The 21,097-nt window shown below is 42.5% G+C and overlaps 1 protein-coding gene across 6 annotated transcripts in view; it reads right to left on the reverse strand.

The window, feature by feature from the left end:
* Positions 1-20,931, reverse strand: part of WAC (WW domain containing adaptor with coiled-coil) — an 81,554-nt gene extending 60,623 nt beyond the window's left edge. The window contains exons 1-3 of one of the 6 annotated variants that reach the window (XM_082386873.1): positions 20,675-20,931; positions 19,822-19,858; positions 18,115-18,310 (exon numbers count right to left, since the gene is read on the reverse strand). In XM_082386873.1, coding sequence (XP_082242999.1) covers positions 18,115-18,253 — 139 coding nt within the window. In that variant the 5' untranslated portion in view covers positions 18,254-18,310; positions 19,822-19,858; positions 20,675-20,931. Of the gene's footprint in view, positions 1-18,114; positions 18,311-19,821; positions 19,859-20,116; positions 20,569-20,674 lie in introns of those variants that run through there. The other 5 variants (XM_082386875.1, XM_082386872.1, XM_082386874.1 and 2 more) reach the window with 5 other exon arrangements.
* Between the last annotated feature and the right edge of the window lie 166 nt (positions 20,932-21,097).

Below are 21,097 nucleotides of genomic sequence, written 5' to 3' on the forward strand. Positions count from 1 at the left end.
ATTACTGGCAGTATATTTCATAGTATATGTTCACTTTTTGTTCAAAAAACCCTCTGTAGACCTAAATGAACGCACTGGATTTAGTCTAAGATTGGATATTTAGTCCTCTGAGGGGAGAAGATTCACGAGAAACCAAGCATTTGAACAGTCTGTTGCTGCCCTGGGTGAGAACCACAGATGTCACTGTCATCCTTTCGATTATCCCATTTCAATGCACTCAATGTTATTACTCCTTAGTAATCATTCTGAATGGCACATTTTTAGATATCATTTATCAAACTAGCTAAGTGGTTGACTGAAGCTATCCGAGATACCCAGTAGGAAGGCAGACAGACCGTGAGGCAGGAAGGTACCTAACATGCTGGAGAAGAGTCAAGGAAGTCAGTGCTGTAATCTCAGCAAGTCGAGAGGAGGATCTAGAGACAGAATGTCAGAGAGGTAACAATGCTGCAGTCACAAATCACACACAGGACCTGCGGGCCATTGTTAAGGACATTCGAGAGGGTCTGCTGCCCTGAGAATAAACTGAAGAATCAGAAGGTAGGAAAGCAGAAAAACCGGTTAGGAGGCTCAAGATTATTGGTCTGAGCAACTGAGAGGCTACAGTTTCTGCTTATCAAAATGCAGACGACTGGGAAAAGCAGGTTTGAGAGGGGAAAATGAGCAGCTCAGTTTTGGACACTACAATATAACCATCATAAATAAAGTGTTTCCTGGGATAACAGATGTGCTAACTAACCTAGACTGGAGATTGGGAGGTTAGAGAAGCGAGCTCTAAATTGAAGCCTGAAAAACAGGAAGGAATTAACTAGGCAAAGGGGAGTGGGGGAGAGACAGTATTCTAGAAAGAAACAGCACGTGTAAGTTACCCATGTGTGACAGATCTCCATTAGCTTCAGAGAACTACAGGAGGGCTAGACACAGAGATGCAGCAAGGTGTTCACTGAAACATTTGTGCTTTACCTGAAGGGCACTGGGGAGACAAAGATTTTTTTATAAAGAATGAGCAAATGTGCTTTTCTTAGAAGGTGATTCTGGCTGCAGTGTGGATAATGAACTGGGGAGAGGAGGGGACAGTAGACCACTGCTTTAATTTAGGCAAGAGGGGATCACGATCCCAGCTAGAAAAAAATGAGTAAGATTCACGAGCTATTTCAGAGGCAAGATCTAAGCGAGTCAGTAAGTGGATATTGGGGATAAGGGAGGATAACAGCATTAAGAAAGTCAAGAGCGAAGCAAAGGAAAGGAAACCAAGATGCAGTTAAATGGACAACCAGGATATTTCACCCACACCTCAATGCTTATTCCATTACAGAGTAAACCTAACACAGCATTATAAAAAAATACTTACCCATGCTAGATTATTTGCATTTTGAAAAATTTATTTTCACCAAAAACAAATCGCCAAATTTAGGTATTAACACGTACACTCTACTTACATACTTTAAACTTAAAAGACCACTAATGATTCTTCCCTTAACCTTAAATGGCGCTCTATATAATTTCATGACAACTTTGTTTTATAATTTTGTAAGTATCTCATCTACTAAGTAAAAACCAGAAAAGGCTGTATGTTCAAAAGAACATACACTAGAATACATAGAACAAAGAATACAAAGAATAAAGAATACACAAGAATTTCTGAAATATGAAATTAGTATTTCTTCCCTTTTTAAAAGTAAATCCACAAGAAAATGGTTTTTGACCAACAGAGTAAGTTTAAAATATTTAATACTCGGCATCTTGAGAGTCAAAATGATTATTTCCCGACAAAGCAAAAAAATGAATACTATATTCAGTGGGCAACTTAAGACTTAAATTGGAAGCTGTATTGACAAGGTCACAAACTGAATCACTTTTTTACATAAACAAAAATGATTTTTAAAGTATATACCGTACAGTGAAAACTTTAGGGCTTCTGTTTATAATAGTCTTGAAAAGGCTCAGCCTTATTTCTCAACTTAAACTTAATGAAGGCAGAGGAAACTATCCTGCTGCTCTATCCTTCTCCATATACAGTGATGAAAATACTACGTGAACACTGGAGAGAAACATTCTAGAGGTCCCCACACAAACAAAAGAAGCCGTACATACTACACTGCTGGCAGGGAGAGAGTTCTGGCCACCATGCAATGGCAGGACACACAGCAAATATCTCAAAGCATAAATTAAAGCACAAAGATTCAGAAGGTTCTCCTGCACACATTTCAAGCCATTTATTTGGAAAGGACCTTGGAGATTATCAATTCAACCTTGTTTAAAAAAGGGGAAGGAAAAAGAAAGCAGTCAAAAAATTACATGATTTGCCCATAGTCAAAAAGCTAAGAACAAGCAAACAAAAACTACAACATCCAGACCTCAAGACTGGTGCTCTTTCACCTTACAGTTTTCTCACCTTAATCCTTTTTACCAAGTTAACAATGCTCTCTATCTCTTAATAGCATGCCATCCTAAAAGATACATGTATCCAAACCCCAAAAAAGGAACTTCCTTACAATTAGAATCCAGTCAATATTCAAAGAGTTCTGGCTCTATGATTCAACGTTTTTTTTTTTTAGGTTTCAAATTTTACTTGGTAGTAGTTCTTTAACACGATGCTTTGACATGTGTATTAAAAACCCAAATGCCACCCAATAAACGTCTTCTGAAATAACACTGCAGAGCACAAAACAGAAGGTCCCCATATGCTTCCTGGCCTTCCTCCACTGACAGCAGTCTTAGTGATACTGAAAGGTTACAGAGAGGGAATATCTAGTAGGTCCAAGAAGACATGGCTAACAAACCCAACTTAGGCACCACTCTGACCAACAAGCCTGATTTTCTCCACCTGACAGAGGAGAAAGCATGATGATACACTATTCCAACACCACAAAAATAAATTAGTGCTTTTAAGCCAGAAGATAGCTTTTTAAAAACCACACATATCCTTAAGAATAAACATTGAGAGAAAAAATCGGAAAGGTGATAAATAATGTGATGACGCTTAAAAAGATAATAAGCGTTAGAATACACACATACAGAAACGTAGACGGGAACCTTCAAGCATTCACCGTAAGGAGTCTCCAATGATGAAAACTCTTACATGCACTTAAGTACTCCTCCTTTGAGAGCCTAGAGTATATTCACTCAAATATCTGAGGCCAATTCTTTAATCGTTGAAGATGTGTTTGACTATTAAAAATAACTAATAATTCAGTGAAAATACTGGTAACTAAGGTAGGAGAAAAGTTGGCTAATATTGTTTAGGTAACACTGTTTCAGATCAAAAACAAAATGGGACTTAAGAGAAATTAAGATCCATCTGTTACTATGGCTCTTGATTTTCAACAAGATGTGAATTCAACCCCGAAAGATTTCAACTGAGCCACTGCTGGACTGAAATAGTCTATGTTCTTTAAATGAGTTTACTTTTAAAAGTCATAATTTTACTGTCAAAATTTTACTGTCAAGAGCCAAAGTATGCCATGTTATAGTTGCATTCTTTTTTTGCTGATAAAAAATGATCTTCAGTTAACATTTTAGTCACTTTTAGGAATAAAATCACAACACGATGAATCACTAATTAAAAATAATTAGAGCAGTAATTCTCAAGGGTGAAAGAAATGGAGCACCACATGTGAGAATTTCTGGGAAAGTCTTAATTTCAGTAAGCTTGAAAAACCTTATTGAATATTCAAATATAAGGGAATTTGGAAAAAAAAAGACCAACAACCAAAAAAAAAAAAAAAAAACCCTACAAAAAAAACAAAAACTCACCTTATTGTCCTGCCTAAATATATCATAGAAAGTACTGTAAGATCTCCTTAAATAGTGGGTGGGTGGTGCATGAATTTAAAAGGATTTGAGAAACGATTTACAAAAGGAACAGTAAAAAAAAATTAGTAAAAAGTCTGTAAAGTTTTAAACATCATTATTCAAATTAAATATAGTATATTATAGTTTATCATAAGGCAACTGACAGTAGTCTAACTATCAAGGTGACTTAAAAGAACTGGTAATAATGTATTGGAATTAACATACCAATTACCATACACAATTTTTTAAAAAGTTTATTTAGATAGTTTCCTGAAAATGTGAATAAACTGTTTGCTTCCTTCACAAACAATACAAAAGCAACTTCAATCCAACCTAAGAATTCTAGAATAGTAAATGCACCTGAAAGCAAACTCTGAGGTTTACTACCACTCACCCGTTTTTCACATGTACTAGATATGTAAAATGGCATGTAAGTTTAACAGCACTGAGCACCTGCATTTATATGCCAGGCCCTGATACAATTAAAATTAACACAGCCTCTACCTTCCAGGAGCTGAGAGAAGGCAAACCACGTACGTGAACAATTACAACTCACTGGACGGCAGCTGTAAGAGGAACAGGGTCAAGGAAGGCTTCACACAACAGAAGAACTGGGACCCTGAAGGGTTAAGAGGTTTGCCAAGAAAAATAAGGTGGGGTAGGAGTAGTGAGAGGACAGTTTTGGCTGTGAAAAACACATACAAGGGGGACAAAAGTATCTGATGTTCTCGACCGGGAAAGCAGTTTCTATACGACTGTAACAGAGAGAAAGGAGAGGGGGGGCTGAGAAAAGTTTGGACTCTTGGCCACGGTGACTCGGAGGATTTTCAATTCTTCAAATTTTCTAGCTATGTTTACAAGCAGAAACTCTATTCTGAGATGCCAACTTTCCAGCGTGAACATAACAGCGGTTTCTTTTCACCTCAGTGTCCCCTATGTACACCAGGCAGAAAGACCACCCAGGCAGGCATATGAGGAAGCAGGGAGGAAAACTCCCAGATCTGCACAGTCATGTTGCTCGTATGTAATGTGCTTAGATATAGAGCCTCCATGAGGTCTAGGGTTCCTCCTAAACACAGGAGGAAAGGAAAGGAAAACTTCCCAAGTATTAACCAAGACAGAGAATACTCAAGTTAGGAACGTCCCATGAAACATGCCTCACGAGCAAGAAGGTATGCGGACCTAGAAATCCAAGGAGAGGGTGCGCAGCAAGGACAGGACGACGCAGAGCGCGCTAACGTGTCGGTGCAGATAAACGAGACTCAGAGCTCAGGAAGCGCTCGTAACAGCAGCATGGAGAGGAAAGACAGCATGATGAAACATCAAAAAACTACCAATAAGGAAGGAGAAATCACTTCAAAGGACTTCAGTAAAAGAACGAGTGGAAGGTTTTCAGTGGACCTGGCAACCAAGAGATTATTAGCAACCGCGAAAAGAGAAATCTCAATACTACAGAGAGAAGATGCCATAACAGCAATGGGCTAAATTTAAATTTTAAAACACTAAAACTTCTTAGTTGCATTAGCCACATTTCAAGTATTCAATAGGCACACGTGGCTCGTGGTTACCATACTGGAGAGCTCAGATACTGAACATTTTCAACTACACAAACGTTCTTTTGGACAGTGGCTAACTAACCTAGACTCTCCTTCCCAAATATAAACGTACAACTTCAAACAGCAAAAATATGAGGAAACCAGTAACATGGAGGAGATAAACCAAACCCAGACAGAAAACTTTCTGAGGACACATATTTGACATGGGAAAAACTCGAATATAATATAAAATCTCAAGAGTATTTCTACCGAATCACAGTCATCAAATTACAATGTTATTTAAAAATTAAATCATCCAAAATAAAACTTTCAACAGGTGGACAAAACGAACACAGCTTTCACTATAACTATGGCACTAGGAGAACCTGCCATGGGATTCTTCTCCCCAGAGTACAATGTACTCTCATTCAAAAAGTATCCAAACACCTACTTTTTACTAAGCAAGAGATAAGAACAGAACCAAAACACATCTAACACAAACCCCAAAAGGAGAAGAGTCAGAAACAATTTTTAAAAAAGAGGGGGAGGGTGGCAGGAGGAGGGGAGAGGGAATGACCCTTTCTAAGGGTTATCCTTTGGCTAAAACAGCCCTAAGCAGAACTACAAAAAGAAAAAAAGACCACATTTAACAAGGAGAGACTGGTGAAGGAGAAATCCTAAAGACTCTCAAGCTGGGGGTGGGAGAGTAGAGGAAAGCGAGACACACGCATTGTAATGGGTTAAGCTACCTATGAAAAAGAACTAGGTTTGATGTGGACTTCCCATCTGCAACTAGGAATAGTAATCAATTTAGAAGGAGCTTCAAAAAAATTAAATAAAATTTTAAAAGATTCAAGGAAAAATGATTTTAATCTAGCCAAAAGATCATTCTCCATGTCTAGAAACAAAATGAAGACATGTTTGGGCATAGCAAAGCCTCAGATTACCACCCATTAAAAAATAATAGTTATGAATCTTTATGTAAACATAAAGGTAGAACACATAAAGGAAAAAATGCTTTTAAAAAATAAGTGAAATCAACTATCATACTGGAAAACTTTCTCACCTGTCAGAAAACAGATCAAGTAAACATTAAGAATAAAAGGATTTCTATTACATAGTAACGTACGTCAGAATTAAAGAACTTGATCTAAACAGTTCTTTGTACCGAAGAGAAAAATACATTATTTTCAAACATCTCAAAAATATCTGCTGTCATTAAACTATTAACGAGAAAAAAAATCTTAATTCCAAAAGGCCAATAAAATTAGAAAAACAAAAAGCCAAATAATAATTTTTAAAATACCGATTTACAACATTCATTTAGAAATTTGAAGGCACACTTCTAAATACTCCTGGACTTAAAAAAAAAAAAAAAAAAAGGAAAATCAAAACTGAAATCACCTTTAGGCCTGAATTAAAATGAAATCACTCTATAACTCTACATTAAAATCTATGTAGGGCTTCCCTGGTGGCACAGTGGTTGAGAATCTGCCTGCCAATGCAGGGGACACGGGTTCGAGCCCTGGTCTGGGAAGATCCCACATGCCGCGGAGCAACTGGGCCCGTGAGCCACAACTACTGAGCCTGCGCGTCTGGAGCCTGTGCTCCGCAACAAGAGAGGCCATGACAGTGAGGCCCGCGCACCACGATGAAGAGTGGCCCCCGCTCGCCACAACTAGAGAAAGCCCTCGCACAGAAACGAAGACCCAACACAGCCAAAAATAAAAATAAATTAATTAATAAAATCTATGTAATATGAACAAAGCAGCAAAGTTTAGAAAATTTACATGTCAATCCATTCTACATTATCAAAGTAGGAACCAGAAGTTTCTATATTAGTGAAATTTTGATACGGTTCCCAAACAAGATTGTAAGAGCAATAAAGAGGTCACCCAATGACAAATACATGTCCAAACCTATCTCTCTAGATTTGACACCAGAAATCTGTTTTTCCCTCAAAATACGCGTATCAACTGCAATCCTCTTTAAATTCTACTTCTACCATCTTAATCCAAATCCTAATCACCTCAAATCTATAGCACAACAAGCACTGCTAACAATACACGGCTTTATATAATCAAAGGTTGGCTAACGTGCCCCACATCCGCACACTAAAGGACAACCTCAAAGCCTAACTGTACAGCGTGCCCACGTGCGAGGACACGAGGGGAAGTCGTGAGTAGTGTGTCGTCCCCTGAGCTAGGAACGACATGGTGCTGACAAAAGTCCCACTGAACAGCGAGCAGGAGCCACCAGCAGTTCTCCTGCTCTAAGGGGAACAGACTTGATGAAAATGAAAACCAACTAAGACATCAGTTAAACAGTAATTCCCTATGTCTGCACTAAAAATAGCAGTTTGACATTTAAATACTAAAAGGAGTGCTACATTTTAAAACCTGTTCTTCCCAAGAATCAAGAACATCCCTAAATTATGAGAGTCGGTATCAGGGACTCACCCAACTCCTGGTCAAGGTAACAATAAATCAATCTAGCCCAAATCAAACTGACGCGGAAATCTGGAGGGACCAAGTACCTTGGGTCTACTTTTGCAAAATAATCAACACTGACATTTAAGTTACATTACAAAGGAACTACCATACTTACACAAAAATACAAAACTGAGGTTGGTCTACAGCTTTAGACAGTACAGCCTTGTGACTTAACCCTGAAGAATATTCTTTATAACTTAAATGTCCCATGATGAACGAGACTCACCTCCATGCAGAGTATTAAATACGAATGCTTTAAAACCCTGATAAGGAGCCAACAGGCAGCAGGAACACATCGTCACAGAAAAGGCTGTGGGACAGGAGAGAACACCACTTCTAACAGCCTACCTTACTGTGTTCCAACTCCCATGTTTTCCCCAGGGCTTCAATGAATGTTTTCATAAACCACCAGCACATACTTTTATGAAGTTGGAAGAGTCTGGAAACTTATTCTTCACAAATGCATTATTAAATGCAGAAATATTTACCATGATCTTCTCATCTAAGCCAAAATATTCCAGAACAACATCTTTTACTCGTACTGCTTTCTGGCTACCACAGAGGACTAGTTCTATGGGTACAGTACAGGTCAAAACCCTTCAGAAGACGCCAACCCGACGCCATGCTCTTCGGGCACAGCGCCACGCGATTCAGCAGGAATGAGAGATTAAGCCAGAAGACCAGCACTACCTAACACATCCAACACGCTCAGCCCGAGCTTCCTTTAAAATCCAACTATAGCTGACCCTTGACCCACGCAGGTTTGAACTGCATTGCTCCACTTACAGGCAGATTTCTTCCCCAATATACACATTCCACAGTCCCCACGATCTGAAGTCAGCTGAATCTGAAACGCAGAGCGGCGGGTAAGGATGCTCGACTGTGAAGGCACACACAGAACGGCTACGGGGGCAGGGGGCTGGCTGGCATCCTAACGCCTGCACCGTTGGACGGCCCGCTCTGCTCCTCAGGGGCGACCGCAGGAAGACGGTCTGCTAGCCCCTGAGGTCAGCCTGAGCACGACGACTCGGGTCAAGGCTCTGTCTTCCGAAGAAACAAAAACCAGATGCAGCTTAGCACCGGGCTGTCTCAGGCAAGGCTGACTGCTCGGGAATGGGGAGGTGTGCGCCGGAGTCACCTGATCCAAGCAAGAGCGGCAGCTGCAGAGACGACCCAAACATATCCTGCTGGCCTGGCCAGCTGCTAATACTGGTTAAAAACTCCTCCACTTCCCAGCATTAGTTCTACTCTGGAGCAACGGCTGTTACATTAGATGCCACAGGACGCTAACTGAGAGATTTAAGGCGTAACTGTGTACAAATTATACTATTATCTGTGCACTAGAAAAGAAGGTGACGGAGAAGACAGTTCTCTGAAACTCAAGAAAGCACACAGTATGACCTGGCAAACAACCACTCCGACTTCTAGACTCCTAACGAGAAAATTCACATTCCTTCACGTCCATCTCAGCGTTCCTCCTCTTGTGCGTACTCTCCCTAGGTCTACAGTCTGCATGTATCTAAATTAAACCAGTGTGTATTTAAAAATTCAGTTTTACACACACACACACAAAAATTCAGTTTTCTAGTCTCCCCTCCCCAACCACCCCCCATTGCTCTGACTGACGGTAATTCACATGGAGTCAGGAATTTGTAGCTCTAAAAGCTTCCTAGGTGACCTGAATAGACAGCCAAATTTGGGGTAACTACCCTAAATGCGTGTTTTGGATTACCCTTCCATCGATCCTAAAACTCTCTCAACTGCAGAGCTCCGGATATGAGCAGCTAACAAGCTAGCATGGCCCTGCAGCCCCTTCACGTCACTCTCACCCATCAGACTCCTCACCTGGCAAGTGAAATACCCAGGACAGTCCTTCCTAAGGAAGAAGGAAGAAAGAAGCAGTAGCTTGAGACTGGGGCTGCTAGTCTGACACCAACTCCTCATCAGTCACAGGAATAAGGATAAACATAATAATGTACTATGTCACAGTCTGAGCACTTGGCTAGATGCTTCACAAGTGTTCCAAGGTTTGTAATTTTCATTCAACCCCACAGCAAACCTAGTGAGTGGACACAAAAACACAGAGCGAGTGACATGCCTGAAGTCAGCACCCAGCTACACGTATCAGCGACTGGACTAAAACACAAATCTAACTGAAAGATGGCTCCACCCATTGGTTAAGGATAAGAGGTAAGTATTCACATTCTCTGAGCAGTAACTAAAAGTACGCCTGGTCAGTTCTCTCAGATTGATACTGCCAACACCAAGTGTCTACTGAATCCACTGTGAAAATATACTAAAGACGAGCCAAATAACCCCATAATATGAAACCATTTTTAATAAGAACTGCAAAGGCTACGTATAGTATCCTTCTCATATGTTATGGCACAAGAAGGAGTCCTATGAAAACTACCGACAGGATCTGAGGCGATTTCATTTTCTCCCTTCTCTGCATTTTCTAGTTTTTCTATAATAAATTCGTACTAACAAAGAAAAACTCTAGTACAAGCAGCACTATACAGTTCAAGGGCCCATTAACTCCAATCCTGCCTGGCAGAAAGATGCTGTTTCAGAAATCAAGCAGATAAAAAATTTCTTTAGAAAAATAGGAAAACGTGTTAAGCTAAATAGGTCAACAGGGTGATCATATTCTCCAGAACTGTGCTGTCCAATTCCGTAGCCACTAACCACACGTGGCAAGTAGGCACAGGAAATGTGGCCCCCAACTGAAATATGCAATTAGCGTAAAATACCAGATTTCAAAGACTTTGCACAAAAAAAGGATTATTAAAAAAAAATCTTAATAGTTTTTAAAACATCCAGTGCATGCTGAAATGAGAATATTTTGGATACGTCAGGTTATATAAAATATACTAAAGCTCACTCTTACTTCAACAGCGCTACTAGAAAACTCGTCTTCGTGGCTCACTTTGTTTCTACTGGGCAGTGCTGCTCTAAGACCTTGTCACTCACGTGCAGCCAACAACACGGCAACATCTGGGATCTTGTTAAAAAGGCAGACCCTTGGGCCCTACCCCAGAACTGCTGAACTAGAAAATGCATTTTAGCAAGATCCCCAGATGTTCAGCATACACACACACGTTGGAGATACACTATTCCGGAAAACCACAATTTCATTTCCCTTTCCATCTTGACAATCCCAATAGTCTTTCATCTACCCATTTACTAAAATCTGCCATGGTGTCAGACACTGTTCTAGGCAACAGGGATACAAGGGGATAAAATCATCAAATTTACTCCCTATTCTGGTGGAGTATATTCCAGAGGACACGCAAAACCGTCAGTCCTGCTGTAACACTTTTTGTCGAAAAATGCCAATTTGAGCACCGTTGATTTATCAGGAAACTACCTGAGCATGACGCAGATTTCCCCACTTACCTACAAGCAACTTCACCCGGGAGGAACACCAGCTGCAGCCAGCTGGACCCGGCTACACTGGAGTTCACGGCACAGACACATACGCCTCCAACACCTGCCAGCTACCCCAGCTCAGCGTCCGAGTTATGGGTCACATCCCTCCACAGTCGGTTACAATCTTCAAAGGGTTATTTCAGATAACCCTCCTTCCATCACTTCACAGTAGCTCACAAACTGCAACCCTTCCACAAGCTGCTAACTTCAGGTCTTTGTCAAGGTAAAATGCCGCATCTACTGCATCGTTAGTGTACTCCTTGACAGTTTAACAAAGTTGTGCAAGACCTTCGCAAGGCTCCCCCCTTCCTAACGTGCCGCCGACAGTGTTCTTGGAGTCCTGTGCCCCACCCACGTCTCCCCCATAAACCCTGGGGTGCACTCGGCACGGCACGGTAACTTCCAGGAACACGTGCTGTAACACAATGACAAGAAGGTGGTAACATCAGGTCACCTAAGTACAAAGAAGGAACAAAGCAGTGGGAAGGACAGGCGATGACAGGACGGCTGTCTGAGTGACCGGAACGGCAGGTAAGGCCTCTGGGAGAGGGTGGCACTTCGGCAGACACCCTGCTGGAGAGACGGCACCAGGGGTACACACAGAAAGATGAACATCCCAGAAACGAGGAGCAAAACGTGCACAACTCTTGAGACAAGAACAAACCTGCTGCAGGGCCAGTACGGACAGAGCAGCTCGGACAAGGGGAAGAGGCCGAAGAGGTACCCAGACGCCAGATTACACAGGGCTTATCACAGGCCTCGGTAAGTAACACCGTCAGGGAAGGGTCTCGGGCATGACAGTGATGTAAGCTGTCATTTTAACTGGACTACTCTGGCTACGTGCTGTGTGAAGCATAAAAGATGTGGGACACCATTCAACAGGCTCCTGCAGAGTCCAGGTGGGAGAAGGAAGGAACAACAGTTTTATTTTAAGTACAGACGGTCCCAGACTTACCATGGTTCGACTTAGGATTTGTTGACCTTACAATGGTGTGGAAGCCAACAGGCAGGCGGTGGGACCCATACTTGTAATTCTGAATTCTGCTCTTCTCCCAGGCTGGCGAGCGATATGCGGTAGGATACGCCCTCAGGATCGGAGCGCCCCGTCAGCCACGTGACTAGAAGGCGAACCACCCCTACACTTACAGCCGTTCTGCTTTTCACTCTCAGGACAGCAGTCAGTTACACGCGCTATTCAACACTTTACTGTAAAGCGGGCTTTGTGTTAGACGATTTTACCCAAAATGATTTTGCTCATGTAAGTGTTCTGAGCACATTTAAGGTAGGTTACATGTATTAAATGTAACATGCAATAAACTAGGTACTATAGTTTAAACTACAGTACTTTTTTATAGTACATTTCCAACTTATGATATTTTCAACTTTTGGTGGGTTTATCGAGATGTAACCCCACTGTAAGTCGAGGAAGATCTGTACTAAGAAGTGGTTACAGCTGGAGTACAACTTTAAGGTAGAGATAAGGTTTTATATGCAGCAAAAAGACTCGCTTCCTACTTTCAACAATTAATAGTAGGCTAAATAACTAGATTATATGTTCATCAGTAAAACAGGAAGAATCCTGATCGGCCTAATTCAATGGGTTATGGGACCAGGTGAAAAACAATGTAAAAGGGCTTTCAAGATTATGAAGCATCATATAAATCATAAAAAGGAGAGTCTTCATAGGATATACTTTCAAGCCCTAAATAACTGGTTTTGAAATGACTGACAAACAGTATCTCCAGTTCTTAGCACAGGGTCGCAGAAGTAGAGTCCAGGTACAGATGTGGTCCCAGGTACAGAATCTCTACCAAGATACCCCAGCTCATTGCTAGCTCCACTCTTTCCAGCATTAAAACAAAATGGTTCACTACATAAATCAAAAGCATTCTGCACAACAGAATAAGACAAACAGAGCCTCAACAGGAAGACAACCTAGAATATATAAATTTTCTGTGAATTATGGACCAGAAATCCTAAGTATGTTACACCAAGAACCTTAGATACATCTTGCAGAACTAAAACAGTTCAACTGAGACTGCCTTAAAAGATCAAAGTAAACCATTCCAAAATATTTTTGATTGTGAAATTGAAATCCATTATATCATAAATACATAATAACCACCTCTTTAAGAGTAACAAACAGGTTAAAATGTGATGACTAGAAGACAAATGACATGGTACGTGTCCAAACACACGCACAAATGTTTAGAGCATGTATTTCCTAAAATTAAGGAATACTGAAGAGCTGAAATATTAAAACTGTTTATCCACCAACCTTACTCTGTTCCTCTTGAAATGGAATACCTATTTCCTGTGGTCTTTTTTAACTGACCTATGGAAACCCAATGCAAACCTATCTGCCTAGTTTATTACCTTACTACATATACACTGGACCAATAAAAATAGATAATACTTACCTATTTTCACTAGACAGAAAAACACTTAATTCAAGTATCAGTAAATTTTAGATTCTGTATGAAATTTCCAAGTTGCTTTGAAAACAAGCCTCTGTATACAAGGGCTTAACTTGAGAAAAATGGCTTCTTCCTAGTAAAATTGGCAAGCTTTCCCATTAAAACTTATTTTTAAAAGTACACTAACATGATCATCTGGTCTAGAGCTACACACACACACACCACACCTACACCCACACCCACAGTACCACTGTCAATGCCCTGATGTTGATACCCTACTATAATTCACTAAGATGTATCCAGAGCATTAAGAGGATACAAGTAAAGTCATCTTTATACTAATTTGTAATATAGTAAACACCCACCAAATAAAGTTCAAATATGCCTGAATGTTTCATCTCCAACAGTGTACACAAGTTACCAGAGTAGAGAAGACTAATTTCTAGACTCATCTGTCACTATGGGTTCCTTCCATAAAAGTAAATCTTCCCTCATCTGTAACCTGTAATACAGGGATACTATCCGTACCATCTACCTTCCAAGGTCAGTGAGGATCAAATGAGACTGTTCATTTTATAGCACTTTCTCACATTACAAACGCACAGCATATTTCCTTTTATTCCAAATGTAAGTTATATGAATAACCGTAAGACCGTACTGTGCAATTATCAGTCTATTATTTAATGTGAAAATACTAAAACATTACGAAATTATACTTTAAAAACTATAAAAACACCAATTATCCCCAAATACTCCCTACTGAACAATTCCTTCAAATGTTACAGTAACCGTCATTTGACAATTGTATTAAATACATTTTCAAATTTCTCCAGATATAACTAAATGACAAGAAAATAAAATAAAAGCTTTCATTATGCAGCTAAAAACTTTAAAATCTTTAGAAATCTAACCACTAAGGGCAATTTTTCCTTTGTACTCAAAGGTATTTGAATGCTAACTAAAAAGCTACGCAAAATCACTGTAAGTCCCACAAATCAGGGAACCAATAAAGAATATTTTTCAATTAACCAATTGAGCTACGCTATCTCCCCCCAAAAGATGTTTCTAACAAGTATGTTTCTGACAGTTAATTCTTAGAGGGATGATGAGAAAAATGGGACAACCCCCAAGAGGCTGAAGTTTTGTGGAACAGCTTTACAGAATCCTTGTAAAGATAGCCTTCATTCCTAAACTCATTTGTACTATCAACATTCTTAAAGTTACTTGGTAAAATTATCCTCAGAACTAGTTTCGTTAAAGAAAAACATACTTTAACGAAATGGAAAGAATTTTAAAATTCCACAGAAGTACAAGTTCAACCAGAATTGTACTGTCATACTTCTGAGGTGGGGGGATGTAAGCCGCACCTTTAAAAACATGTCTAAGCTATAAAAACAAATCCAGTATACCTTAAGATTCTTGTTTTTGGTTATTTTTAAACAAAAAATATTTTGCAGATAGATCACAGAATATATAAAAATAACTTATTCCACAAAGTTAAACAACCTTCTAGGTAAGTTATAATGTCACATAACTTCCCTTAATTACGACAGATATCTACATTCCCTTTCATAAATCCTATGGGATAAAAACCTCTAATTCTTTTAACTGCACATACTAAGCTGGAATAAATCCTTCTTAGCTGCAGATTTCTGAAAGTGACGATCCTCCTCAATCCCTGCTTTCTGACTTTTTATGATGTACTTTAAAGTCATTTTATATATTACTCTGAATTGACACTTTTCAAGGAAATCCAAGGTGCCATGGAAGAAATCTAGTAAATTACTGAAAAAAAATATGCTGTGATGTGGACAGATGCCAGTAAAGCCCCATTTGGGGGGGGGGATACACACATCTTTAAATTAGGTAGTTATTAAAATTATTAGATTTTTTAAATCCTAAAATAAAAATCAATTTGAAATTAGTTCAATAAATACAGTAACCTGTTCTTACATTAAACTGTTACTTACAAATGCTGAGTGCACAGATAATCCAACTCACTTGCATTTCACTTTGGATAATGGTTTTGCCTGTTATGTGAACATTTATCTAAATATATTTGAATTCATATTTATTTAAAGATAAAAATCTCAGGGAATAAAAATGCCTGTAATAAAATTACATATTCCCCTTAAAATCTCAGTTTCAAACTCTCATTAGCAAGGGAAAAAAAAAACACACCTGGAGTCAAAGTATAGTGACTAAATATATCAGTATTAACTGAGGGAAGAATCACCACTTCACATCTTTAAAACACAGAATTAACATCAAAGATGCACTCCAAGCTCAAGAATGCATATCTGATTTTATGGTATTCATTATTATTCCTACCTAGTGTAAAGTAATATGGTAGCCAGGTATATGAGAGACAATACAGTCAGGGATGAAGTTAATATTAGTTAAAAGGCTCCAGACAAAGAAAAGCAAACAGCTAAAAAAGCAAATCAGAAAGTGGGGTTTAACTGAGCAAGTGACTAGATCAGAAAAATAAGTTTCTTACAAATGCAGCTAAAGAACCATCAGCAAGCAAATGCAAATAAAATGGAAACTAAAAGCAAACAAGAGATATCTGGACTACACACAGGAAGGAGAACTAAAATCAAAATGAATAAAGGAAAAGCACAGAAAAAGCAAGCAGCTAAACCACCACCACCAGCTCTCCAGAGTCAGAGCCTTTAAGAATAGCTTCAAGGCCAGGATCACATCTTAGCATTACTTCCAGGAATACCACACAACTGTTGACACACAGCAGATGCCCAATGTTTGCTGAATGAATGAGCAACAAAATGTTCTTGGGATTATTTCACCTGTAAAAGAATTTACCAGGCATGGTTCACTGTAAATGTATGAAAGCATTTACAGAAGTCAAGTTTCCTAGAGTACTTAAAATGACCTCCTTCCTGGATTTGGGGATACATGATAGATTAACCAGATCATTATCACTAAAAGAGAACCTGGGATACTTATCCATAAGGAGATGAGGTGCCACATCCTATTTAGTCACAATCACCAAAATTTTAAAGATAAAGCAAAATACAGTGCAAACAGTACTGCCTTCTAAGAGCTAACATTTGAAATGAAATCCACTACAGAAGAGTGGTTGGTAATAGAATCATCTCAGACTACACAAACACTATGAAAATTTACCCACAAAATTAAAAACGTTAATAGTTTAAGTAATTCTGCCCAAGAACTTGTAACGCTTAATAACCAAACCCATCTGCTGTTACTTACAAACAAATATATAGTTTATCTGTGTAAGCAGCACAAAGCTATACTATACGTAATGGAGAACTATATTCCCCTCCCGTTCAATAACCATCCACATATTCCATCTCAATGCAATCTTCTCATCATTATTAATTCCTCAACCCAGTAGTTATATACAGAGGTGGCCAATGTTTCTCAATATCCCATCACACTGAGTAGAGCTGACTTCCACCCTAGGAGGCAAAAAAGAGAACCAGAAGATGCAGAATTCTTTTTTTTTTTTTTTTGAAGTAAAGCAAAATATTGAGAAGCTAGCTGAAAATCAGACAGAAAGCCATGTGAGACTCCACCGAGTTTCCTTAGAAGTTTATAAAAGCACAATCAATAAGGTATATTTATTTCGAACACGTTATCTATTAAGCAATTTAAGATCTTATAGCAGGGAAAAATAGAGATTAATTGCCTCAGCGAAATTGGTTTATCCCTCAATGCATCCTTTAGACATGAAATCTGATTATTTTGGTAAATTTTGGCCACATTAAATCTGAAAACAGTTAAGAGTTTAACTTTTTTCCTCAGCCTTCCACCTACCACAAAGAACTTGAGGCAAAGGAATAGCTGAAGGGTAACACCACTGGGGCTAACTTTTAACAAGGTGAATATGTAAATAAATATAGAAGTTATATTAATGAGATCCTAGGGAACAGGAAAAATCTCATTTAAAAGTTCACAGCAAAAACTTAAGAAAAATTTTCTGAATCACAAATGATTTTTTTAATCTGTGAACCGTCTCAAAATACCTACTAAATTTTTAAATTCGTACTTTACCATCAGGAGACATGGCTGAACTCCCTAAAAAAAAAAATTCAAGCAGAAACAAGTATCTCAAAATAAACCAAGCCAAATAAACTGAAACCTTTACTTGAAGAGGCAAAAGTTCCTTTCTTGGAAAAACGTCCTGCACTTCCCTCAGCATTCATAAAGCACTGGTAGGCTACAAGCATAAATGCATTCTCTAATTATCAGCTACTGGAGTCCAGTTTTGGATGCTCAGGTCAGCACCTGTTATCTCTACATCACTTGTTTGGGAATCAAATAAATTAATAAAAATATTCTGATGACATAACCAGGCAGTAATGTCTGCAAGCTGGAAACATGACTGACACCTTTTGTTTTATACAGAATTACCATGAAAAACAAACATGTGAAAGTTTCAACAAAAAAGCTACTCACCACCATCCCTCTCTCTAACTCTGTGAATATGCACATTTTTGGCCTTACTGTGACCTGTGCTGTCACTGTATTTGTTTTCAGGACTATCAGATCTCCGCAACATTTTATTTGGTGGTGAAGGATCTGCGGCGTCTCGCATTTTTTCATGTCTGTGATCACCGCTACTGGGGTGACTCTTCGATGAATACTTAAGTGCCTGTAAAACATCACCCCCCCCCCAAAAATAAGAGAATTAAAACCTTGAACTCAACTTTCTGGGTTAGTTCTACCGTAAAACTTGGCATATTAACTTCATTCCGTTTTATGAATTTGTATCAAGAAAATTAAAATTTCCTTTTCCAATTCTTTCAGTTATTTAGACAAGACCTAAATGCCTAAGAGTTACTGTAAGGCCCCTCATACAAATCAAAACACCACGTTCAAAAAAAGAGATCCACTCCACTCATTACCTTGTAAGTACAAGAAATCATACACTTTGGTAAATCAACTCAATTAATCTTTCTGGGAATTAGAAAGTTTAATCTAAAGGAGAGTACTACCGTCATCCGTTTTTGCTCTGCAACTGCTACGCTAGACACAAAATATAAGCAAGCATGCACAGGTTTCTGCAATCCAACAAAACAAAAGCATCACCTTCTCCAATTCTTGGGTTCAGGCACGTAAAGCATTTGAGATCTGACTTCCCTGCTCTTGCAGGTGCGGGAAATAATGTTAAGAGGCAGAAACGCTGGCTACTATTTCTGACCTATCACAGCGGAACTTAATGGAACTCCCTCACAACAATGTAGCTGAGACAACCACAACATGGCAGTCTTTCAAAGCGCATCATCAATTATGCTTTGGAGGGCCCGGCTCAACAGGGTTTGACCTCTGACTTATGCAAACTAATGAACACTGTTTTGCACATCAGGGGGCCTAGGGTTTTTAACTTGGGCTTTTAACAAATCATGCTGGCCAGTAACACAACCGTCAGCTTAGAAACCTGCTCTCCTACCCGGTAAGGGATCAGACGCAGAAAGTCTTTCCTCCTAGTGTCATCTGAGCGCTGCCAACCATGTCAGAGACCCGCCCCACCGCCGGAACCAGGGGCCACTTCTACCAGGACTTTTTTTTTTTTTTTAATTACAGGTTTACGTGCAGCCGCCGCAGGCACACACTAGAAGCACCTTCCTTACTTAGAGCGGCTGCCTCAGCACCCAAAGACCTCAACTCCGGCAGGAACAAAAGCGCCATCTTCCACGAGCAATGCACTTAGCCGCCCCGAAAACAAACTGCGAAGGGAGAGCGCTCCACCGCGCGCCCGAGAGTCGCAAACCCGTCGGCAGCTTCGCGCCTACTCTGGACACCCTTCCGGCAACTTCTCGTCGCCCCGCTACAAAGGAGCGTGGCTCCAGAGGCCCCAGCGCCTCGCCCCACCGAGTCCCTCCCGCCCAGAGGCCCGAGTCCGGCCCCGCCCGGCCGAGAAGGGCTCCGCTCGCCACGCGGAGCTGCGCTTCCTCCAGTCACCTGTCAAGATGAGCGCCCACACCTCGCCGGCGAGCGCCGCGGGGGCCGAGCGCAGGCTGCGGGCGCCGCGGAGCCGTGGCCCCGAAGGGCCTGCAGCGGCTCGCGAAGCCTGCGCTCGAGTAGCGGCTCCTCCCTCCCCGCCAGCCCCGCCACCCCGCCGGCCCCGCCGGCCCCTCCGGCCCGCGCCCGGCCCGCGGGTACCTGGTAAGGCTGCGCGTCCCCCCGCCGGTCGTGACAGCTAGAAAACAGGAAAAGAGGCGGCCTGAGGCTGGGGGCCCCGGCGCCCCCCCCGCGGAGCCCCCGAAGCCCGCCCGCGCGCACACGCACACTCGCGCCCGCCGCCCGCCCGCCCGCGCGGCCGCTCCCCCTCCCGGCTGCTCCGGATCAGGGTTAACAACAAAAATGGCGGCGCGGCCGGCCCAGATAAGGAGCAGCCGCCCCCCCGCCGCCCGCCCCGCCGCCCGCCCCGCCGCCCCGAAACGAAAAGACGATTTACCCATCACTGAGTCTCTGCTGTTTCCTCGCATACATTACCATCAATGCCCGGCCTGTGAGCGTGTGTCGGGGACGGGGAGCGGCCGCGGAGCCGGGCGGCGGGCGGGCGCGCAGGCGGCGGGCGGCGCAGGGCCCGGCGCGCCCTCGGCGACGCTCAGCACCTCCCCGTCACTGGCGCCGGCGCTCCCGGGCCATCCCCTCCGTCCGCACCACGCTCACGCTCGGCTCGGCTCGGCTCAGGCCAGGCAGCGGCGAACCGGGGGAGGGGGCACCAAGACGCGTCCGGCTCGGCCCCGCGCGCAGCGACTGCCTCCTCCGCCTTCGCCTCCTCCCGCTCCGCCGCCGCCTCGCCTCCTCCCCCCGCCGCCGCCGCCGGGTCCTCCTCCTCCTCCGCCGCCTCCTCCTCCTCCTGCCGCCGCCGCCGCTGGTGCCGCCGCTGCCGCTCCACCAACTACATCCGGGCAACTCGGCCGCTGCGGCCTTCGGAAACCCTCGGCACTTTCCGCCGCGCCCCTCCTCTCCCACCCTCGCGCGCTCCGGAACGCCGCCTTCGGCAAACCTCGGCTCGCCGCGGCCCTCCTCTTCCTCCGCGGCCTGGCTCGCCTCCTCGCGACCCGTCCGCTCTTTCCGGTCGCCGCTGGGGGCCCGCACGCGCGCGTCCGGCCGCCGCCCTTCCACTTTAGGGGTAGTCCGGCTCGGGGAGCCGCCCGAGACTGGTCCCGGGGGCCCCGGGGCGCGCGGGGCGGGCGGCGCCTTCGGGAGGAGGCCGGTGGGGCGCGCGAGGAGCCATCGCGGACTTAATAAGGGCGGCTGCGCTGCTGCGCGTGCGCCCGGCGGCGCGGGGCGGGGAGGCGTCCCGGAGGAGCGTGCGGGCCGCCGCCCCCGCCCTTGCGGGCTCCGGCCGGGAAGCCCCTGGTTGGGCGGCGGGCGGACGCTGGCCCAGGCGCCCGCTCCGCGCGCGGGGACGCGAGCTGCCCCGGAG

This window comes from Balaenoptera borealis (genome assembly GCF_965194805.1).
Source record: "Balaenoptera borealis genome assembly, chromosome: 3".
NCBI classification, from domain to species: Eukaryota; Metazoa; Chordata; class Mammalia; order Artiodactyla; family Balaenopteridae; genus Balaenoptera; species Balaenoptera borealis.